This window comes from Carettochelys insculpta, chromosome 1 (genome assembly GCF_033958435.1).
Source record: "Carettochelys insculpta isolate YL-2023 chromosome 1, ASM3395843v1, whole genome shotgun sequence".
Lineage (NCBI taxonomy): Eukaryota > Metazoa > Chordata > Testudines > Carettochelyidae > Carettochelys > Carettochelys insculpta.
Window position 1 is genome coordinate 377,802,240 of NC_134137.1, and position 8,548 is coordinate 377,810,787.

Below are 8,548 nucleotides of genomic sequence, written 5' to 3' on the forward strand. Positions count from 1 at the left end.
CAGACCATTGCTCCTTGTTCTGCCGTCTGACACCACTGAGAACAGTTTCTCACCCTCCTCTTTCGAGCTCCCCTTCAGGAAGTTGAAGGCTGCTGTTAAATCACCCCTCAGTCTTCTCTTCTGCAAACTAAACAAGCCCAAATCCCTCAGCCTCTCCTCATAGGTCTTGTGCTCCAGCCCCTCAGTCATTTTTGTTGCCCTTCACTGAACCTGCTCCAGCACATCCACACCCTTTTTATACTGTGGGGCCCAAAACTGGACACAATATACCAGATGTGGCCTCACCAGTGCCGAATAGAGGGGAACAATCACTTCTCTAGATCTGCTGGAAATGCTCCTCCTAATGCAGCCTAGTTTGCCGTGAGCCTTCTTGGCTACAAGGACACACTGTTTACTCATATCCGGCCTTTCATCCACCATAACCCCTAGGTCCCTTTCCATCATACTGCTGCTGAGCCAGTGGGTCCCCAGCCTGTAACAATGCTTGGGACTCTTCTGTCCCTGGTGCAGGACTCTGCACTTCTCCGTGTTGAACCGCATCAGATTTCTTTTGGCCCAGTCCTCCAATTTATCCAGGCCCCTCTGGATCCCATCTCAACCCTCCAACGAATCTACCTCTCCCCCAGCTTCGTGTCCTCCGCAAACTCGCTGGGGGTGCACAATGGAGCAGAGGACACAGCATAGGCTGCAAAATAAGCTCTGTCCCTTTAAGGCCCATGGCTCACCTCTGCACAGCTGTGGGTGTTTGCCCAGGGGGCTATAACTAAGCCAGCAGTGGGCTGAGGGGGGCTGGTTTCATGCTCTGTTGTGGGGGGAGTCAAGCAGCAGCTATGGTGAGTTTGCAATGGGCTGGGCTGCAGTAGGAATGAATGAATAGATAGATAGATAGATATGAATGGAGCTTCTTCAGGGAGGCTGTGGGGGCAGGGTGGGAGCCAGGGCTGGTGACCCCCCAAGCCCCAGCTGTTCTTAGAGCCAGTCCTACTCCCCAGTCCTCCCCACCCCCTCTCTGGCATTCAGCATTGGCTTTCAGTGCCCCGAGCTGCCTGGGAGGGTGTTGTGACCTGGTGAGGGCAGGGACCCCTCCTGGGTCTGTTTGCATGGCCCTGGTGCAAGTAGGGGTTTGCCCTGTGAGGCAGGACTTGCTGCAGCACCAGTAACCAGAGCCATGGTTGTGGGAGACTCACCAAAGATGGTTGGGGGGATGGGGCTGGCACCTCTCTGTGAAGGGTTGATTCAGCTTTTGGTGCTGTTAACAGTGAGAACTCCCAGCCTGGGGTGGGGGTGTCTCTGTGGGAGTGTTTCCTCCCACTGGGGTTGCTATGGGTTGACCACAGCCAGGGTTCCCTGTAAGCTGAGCACTTGGGTGACTGTGACCCAGCTGGCAGGCAGGGCCCCCCTAGCTAGCAGTGGGTGTTTCTACTGACTGCACAGCCATCCTGGCTCTGTGCCCAGAATGCCATTTATCTGGCCCCTGGAGGGGAAGAAATCAGAGGGACCCCTGGCCAGGAGCTTAGTCTAGCTTAACACTTGCAAGGGGGGTTGTTACCTGGGTGGGATCCAAACTGGGGTGTTCTGACTGACCACCCTCCCCTGCCTTAATGCATCTCTGGGGCCCAGGCACTGACTGCGTGCAGGCTGCCACCTGAGCTGGGCTTGCAGTGGGGTTTCAAAGAGCTGTCCAGATGCTGACCCACTGGGTCCCTACTTTGCAGAGGGGGCCCCAGGGGGAGGTTTGTGAATCCAGCATGAGCTCAACCCACTGCACAGCAGTAAAGCCAGAATTAAAAGCTGCAGCTGGAGACCATGTGGCTTAATGGCTAGTGCAGTGGCCTGGGACATGGGATGTCTGGGTTCTAGTCCTTGCTCTGCCAAAAGCCTGCTGGGGATTTCTGAGTGAGTCCTGTCCTAGCCCCTCCCATTGCACTGGGGGCAGAGTTCTCAGGCCTTGTCTTGTGGCTGGTACAAACCAGATGATCCCAGGGATCTGTTCTGGGCAGCTGGACTCCAAGCTTGGGTACAGTCTATTTCTATAAGATACGAAGTACGGGTTAAACCCCTCTCATCCAGCACCCTTGGGACCTGACCTCCTGTGGTCCAGAGCATTCTCTAGTTCAGCACTGGTCAGTATTGTGCCTCAGTATTACCGACCCTCCCACTGTTTGTTGGGGGTAAATCAGCGTTCAATACCAGCACAGACCATGGAGAGCCAGGACTGGGGGCTGGAAACTTGGCTGCACCCATGATAAATGGACTTCCAGCCAAGTAAGATCATGCTGGATTATGGATGTTGCAGGACGAGAGACGTTTGGCCTGTAGTTGGAATAGCATCCGTGTGCCTGGAGGGTCCTACACTAGCCCCTGCTTGGATCAGCTCCATCACGGCTGTGGGATTCTCTGATGTGTGCATCTGGGAGCACCTCCAGGATGTCCCATCTGCTCATCTCTCTGGGGTGCAAGCCCCTAATTATTGGTGCTTCTCCTCCTGCCTTCCCAGACCTCGTCCTGTGTAAATGTCTCCATTGACTCAGCCGCCCCTGGACCTCTGGAGCCAAATGTCCCCTCCAAATTGTGTCCTGAACAGGACAAGGAATAAATTCTGCAGTCAGTGAATTGCTGGAGCCCCAGGCCCTGGAGAGAAGTTAGCTGACTGAGGCTTAAGGTGAAAGCAACCGAGGCAGGTTCCCCACAACAGGCACTGCTCACCTTGCTTTGTGTGATGCTGTACACACCACTGCCTAGGCTGGTGAAACGTCTCCTCTGGAGGCAGCGGGGAGAACTTGGTCCCACCCCGGGTGACAGGAATTGGGCAGAAGTGGCCTTGGTCCTTTGGGCTGCAGGAAGGCATAAACTGCACTGAGGGCTCCCTAAGGTGGCTGTTCTCTTGGCCGGGGTTGTGATCCACAGATGGAGGGTCCAGGCTGCTCTGCCCCTTGGTGCTCTGCAAAGAGCATCTCTCTAAAGTGGTAACACAAGACAGACCAGGACTTCGTGGCTCTCGTTATGCTGGGAGAGGGTTAACTTCTCTGCAGGGCTCAGAACCTGAACTGCCCTGTCCAGGGCAGCTGCCCTGGGCCCCGCACTCGGTGGGAGCCCCACGGTGGCCATCCTATGGACAGGAGGGGGAGGATTACCTCCTCTCCCCTCGCCCTGCACTCGCCATGGGGCTGGCACAAGCATCTGGGAAGGCAGGTATAGAAGCACCACTAATCAGGGGCTCATCACTCCGGGGAGGTGAGCAGATCTGCCCCTTGGGGAGCTGCTACCCCACATCCTTGTGAGTTCTGCTTCTCTGTGGCTGAGAAGTGGGGTGCAGCAGGCTGGGAGGGCACAGTGGGGCGCAGCAGGCAGCTGCTCATGCCAAGTGGTGAGTGTGGGCAGGCTTGGGGCGGGGGGAGTGACCCCCTGCTGCTGCTGCCACCACACCCTGCCCCGGATCATTGCTGGTCAAGAGGGTGGGGGTAGGAGCATGGAAGGGGCGGGGCCTGTGTCCCAGGGAAGTTACCCAGGGCCCCACACCTACAGCATAGGGGGGATTGCTCTGGGTCCTGCCCCCACAACCGGGACAGCTCTGCCCAGCCCTCACCAGTTTGAAGAGCCTCAATAGACCCAAGGAGCTGGCTAAGGGGTTGCCCTCTTGGAGACAGAACTGAAAGCAAGTTCTCAAATAACTCTGCTCTGACTCTTCCTGTCCATGGCTGGTGTCCCCGACTGCCCTGCCAGTGGGGTTTTTTAAAGCATTTCCCCATGTTGGCAAGCTCAGGCTGGCCCTGGCTTGGGATGCACCAGCCTCGTCTCCTAAAACCGTGCTGGAAATGGCCCCGGCTGCAGCAGTGGCATTCCCTTTGCCCTTCAAAGCCTTGGACTGGGTTTTTCCCCACCTGCAGGGCACCACACGTGCCTGTCCGTACAGACAGGGAACACGTTGAGGTTATCCTCTAGCCTTGGGGCACAGCCCATGCTCTCTGATAGTGGGTGCTCCAGACCAGCTTGCTTTGTTTTCCAAGTGACCGTGAGGTTATGGGACAGAGCTACCTTAAAGCCCTGCTTATCCCCTGCTCTGTGGGCCTGCCTTAACCTGGCTGCATGACAAAATCAGGCTTCAGCTTTGCAGCTGGAAATGGAGCCCCTTGGTCTACTTATTCACTTCTAGAGAAGACTCCTGGGCTCACGTTGCGCTCGGTCCACCCTCTTGCCCTGAGCAGGGAGAGGAGTTGACTGGTGGCGTGAAACCCTGGCGGATGCCCTGATTTAACGGCCAGGACGTTGTGTGCCTCTCCCCATGCAGCGGGAGTGTATCTCAGTCCATATCGGCCAAGCGGGTGTGCAGATAGGCAATGCCTGCTGGGAACTCTACTGCCTGGAGCACGGCATCCAACCCAACGGCATGGTCTGCCTGGAGAGCTCCTCAGGCCAAGCGGACGCCTCCTTTGGGACCTTCTTCAGCGAGACAGGCTCGGGGAAGCATGTGCCCAGAGCGTTGTTCGTGGACCTGGAACCCACCGTCATCGGTAAGGTCGTGGGACTGACCCCCCTGAGGAATAGGCCCTGCCAAGCTTACACTGATGCTTCCTATCTGTGTAGCTCAGGGCCAGGCAAGCTGCTGGGTCTGGCTTGCAGGAGCCTCAGCTATCTGTTGGGAACACCAGCTGTGGGGCTCTGAAAGTTGCAAGCCTTGGAAGGAGCTTCTCATGCTGTTCCTTTCCCCAGCAAAATCTTGCAGCTTTCATTGGCCAGTTTCTAGCCAATGAGCTGCCTGGCCTTCTGGGCATCCCTCACCTCCAGGATTCCCAGAGCTCTGTTCAGAGCATGTGGCGGCTGCAGCGGCTCTGAGCACAGGTGGGGATGTAGAAGGCAGGGAGCTGCTGGCTACAAGCCACCCAGGTAACTGTGTGCCGCCCCTCCTTCTGACAACCCTTGACCCCTTTTTTCTTCCCCCCATAACCCCAGCCCTCTGCAGTCCTGCTCCTGCACCCGTCTGTCTCCACACACCCTGCAGCCCTTATCAGGTCAGAACCCGATTCTGCAGCCCTGCCCCAGGGCACAGCACCCCCCCCTCCCCCCTTCTGAGCTCCCATGCTCCTTCCTGCACCCCAAGTTCCCTTCTGCACCCTCCCTTTGTCCCAGACCCTGCACCCCCTCTAATAGCCTGGAAGAGAGCAGCCCTTGCCCACTTTCCGAACTGAGTGGCCTCTCAGCAAAAATTGCCCACCCTGGAGTAGCTTAAGTAAACTGGTTTGGGGGTGAGTTGGAAACTCAGGCCTTGTCTGAGCTGTTGGTCCCCTTCTGGGAAGAGGGATGCCCAACCTTCTCTGTATTCCTCAATGGCTTCCAATACCAAGCTCGCTAGGTAAACCTGTCCCTCAGCCCAGCTCCACAAAGGTACCGCGGCTCCTTAAGTCAGCTGCTTGCCATGGAGTGAGGAGCTGGAATACTAGGTGAATTGGGAACTTCCTGCCCAGCTGCTGCCTGAGCATGGGTACGACACGCTCTCGAACACACCTGAACCTAGAACTAAGGGTGGTTCTACGCTAGCCTGGAAAGTCAGACTTTGATATGCAATTACCGTGATTCCAGCTACACGCTTGTCGTAGCGGGATCTAAGGTGGGTATATCAGGCCATCCACACAGAAGGAGGTGGCTGGGAGAAACACTTCCATCGACCTTCCTTTCTCCTTGTGAAAATAGAGTACCAGGGTTGCCTGTCGAGCCCTGGGGGTTTGCTTCAGCATACCCCCGCTAAGTGCACTAAATTGAGCCCCAGAAGGTTGACCCTGACTGGGTTGGTTTTCCAGTAACTAGACATGCCCTTAGGCTCAGTCACAGCTCCAAAGGTGTTAACGACCCCTCCTGCCTTACAGATGAGATTCGCACTGGGACCTACCGCTCGCTGTTCCACCCCGAGCAGCTGATCAGCGGCAAGGAGGACGCAGCCAATAACTACGCCCGTGGTCACTACACCATTGGGAAGGAGATCATCGACCCTGTGCTTGACAGGACTCGAAAAATGGTAAGAGGGGAAACTGCTCTTCTCTTCCAAGACATTGGAGGGATGGAAACCAGCCTCCAGCCGGACCAGAACACCACTGCTTGGGGTGTCCTGGAGTGCTTGGGAGCCAGTAGAAATTCAGTCCGGGGGGGTTTCCTTCAGGCTGTGTCCTCCTCAGGGCCTCTCTGCTGGCTGAGGGGTGCTAAATACAGTGCTCAGTGAGCCCACTGCTCTGGGCATGAGGAAGGAAAGCCTTTCCTTGCTCTTCCTGTGGCTTAGGAATGGAACTCCTTGGGGGGCTTCTCAACCTGTGCTTTAGCATGGGCAATCATACTGAAAGACCAGCTGCTCATTCAGGAGCCAATTTGGTGCTGTCCTGCCCCAGCTAGGCTCAGTCCAGAGGAACAACTATCTGGCTCCCATGTGGTTGGGTGTTGTATTGGCGTTTTATAGCTGGAGCTCAGTGGAAAAACTAACCCAAAAGTAGATAAGACCCGATATCAGCTGGTAATGACACTTGCCACTAGCCGTTGTACAGGACTGAAGCACCAAGCCTCTATTCTTTCCATGGAAGCTGACACCCATGGATCTTGGGATGGGAGCAGAGGTGGAAAAAGTACCCAAAGTTCCTTGAGTAAATGTGCAGCTGCTTTTGGGGGGGCTGTACAGAAGTACAAATTACTGGTGTCCTTCTGGAAAACAACTTGAGGAAAAATACATGCCTGTGTGCCACATCTAGATCGTACTCAAGAATCCAGAAATGAAAGCAGTTTCACTTCTACTTGTAACTTTTTTCCCACCTCTAGATGGGAGGAAATCAAGCTGAGTCATGGACTGGTCTCTGTGTGTTGGGTTCTACTTAGGCTGACTTCCCCAGTCTTCCAATATTATCAGGTTGCTGCTATGTGTTTTGAGTGCTAATGTGTAACAATCGACCATAGTTCTCCCCCCCCCGCATAGCTTATTACGAATTACTATAATTTGTAACTAACATCTAAATATAAATTAGAACTTGATTATATCCAGTCATGGCCACGTGTTAAGGAGCTGATGTCCTTGTGTTGATGGAAGGGAGGAGGTGACCCAGTATGAATAGCATGACCACCACTAGTTCAATGTCCTCTTAACTCATGCAGGCTGACCAGTGCAGTGGCCTTCAAGGGTTCCTGGTCTTCCACAGCTTCGGAGGAGGCACAGGCTCTGGATTCACATCCCTCTTGATGGAGCGTCTCTCAGTGGAGTTTGGGAAGAAGTCCAAGCTGGAGTTCTCAGTGTACCCTGCCCCACAGGTCTCCACTGCAGTGGTGGAACCCTACAATTCCATCCTGACCACCCACACCACGCTGGAGCACTCGGACTGCTCGTTCATGGTGGACAATGAGGCCATTTACGACATCTGCAACCGGAACCTCAGTATCGAGCGTCCCACTTACACCAACCTGAACAGGCTGATAGCCCAGATAGTGTCGTCCATCACGGCTTCCCTGAGGTTTGATGGTGCCCTGAACGTGGATCTCACTGAGTTCCAGACTAACTTGGTGCCCTATCCCCGCATTCACTTCCCCCTCACGACCTATGCGCCCATAGTCTCGGCAGAGAAAGCCTACCACGAGCAGCTCTCAGTGCCTGAGATCACCAACGCGTGCTTTGAGTTCTCCAACCAGATGGTGAAATGCGACCCTCGCCGAGGCAAGTACATGGCCTGCTGCCTGCTGTACCGGGGGGATGTGGTGCCCAAGGATGTGAATGCAGCCATAGCTGCCATCAAAACCAGGAGGTCCATCCAGTTTGTGGACTGGTGCCCCACTGGGTTTAAGGTGGGCATCAACTACCAGCCCCCGACCGTGGTGCCGGGCGGTGACCTGGCTAAAGTGCAGCGGGCCGTCTGTATGCTGAGCAACACCACGGCAATCGCGGAAGCCTGGGCCCGGCTGGACCACAAGTTTGACCTGATGTATGCGAAACGGGCCTTTGTGCACTGGTACGTCGGGGAGGGGATGGAGGAGGGGGAGTTCTCTGAGGCCAGGGAGGACATGGCTGCTCTGGAGAAGGACTACGAGGAGGTTGGCAGGGACTCTGCTGAGGGAGATGACACAGAGGAGGGAGAAGATTATTTCAACACGAGCTCTAGAAATTAGCTTGGCACTGCTATAACTCTTGGCTGGATGTAGCTGGGCTGAGGGGTTGAAACTCGGTTTAGTAGTCTTGCTGCTAGACGCATGGCGGCCCACACTCCCCTCATCCCTACTGCCCCTTCTGAAAGGGGCCTGGGCCTGTCATGTACTCTGCTTGACCGTTCTGTCCGAACCTGCTCTGGAAAATAAATTCTTAACTGCAACGGTCTCACTCGTTCAGCTGACTCCTGTAACCGCCTGGCGGGAGGTCTGACGGTTGTCTGCTCCTCAGTAGTACAAGCAATGAGGAGCCTTTGGCACAATAAGGACCAACACGTTGACTGGGGCATAAGCTTTCATGGGTTGGAGCTCCCTTGGCCAGCAGCTTGAAAGCACAAAAGCTGGGCTAGAGGCAGTGGGGAAGGGGACGTGGGAGGGAAGGAGA

General features: G+C 55.5%; 1 protein-coding gene across 1 annotated transcript; it reads left to right on the forward strand.

Annotated features, from left to right (window-relative positions):
• Positions 1-4,282: 4,282 nt before the first annotated feature.
• On the forward strand, positions 4,283-8,127 carry LOC142020136 (tubulin alpha-1C chain-like). The gene is made up of 3 exons (XM_075007801.1): positions 4,283-4,511; positions 5,862-6,010; positions 7,126-8,127. The coding sequence occupies exons 1-3, from the start codon at positions 4,283-4,285 to the stop codon at positions 8,125-8,127; spliced, it is 1,380 nt and encodes a 459-aa protein (XP_074863902.1).
• The last annotated feature ends 421 nt before the right edge of the window (positions 8,128-8,548 follow it).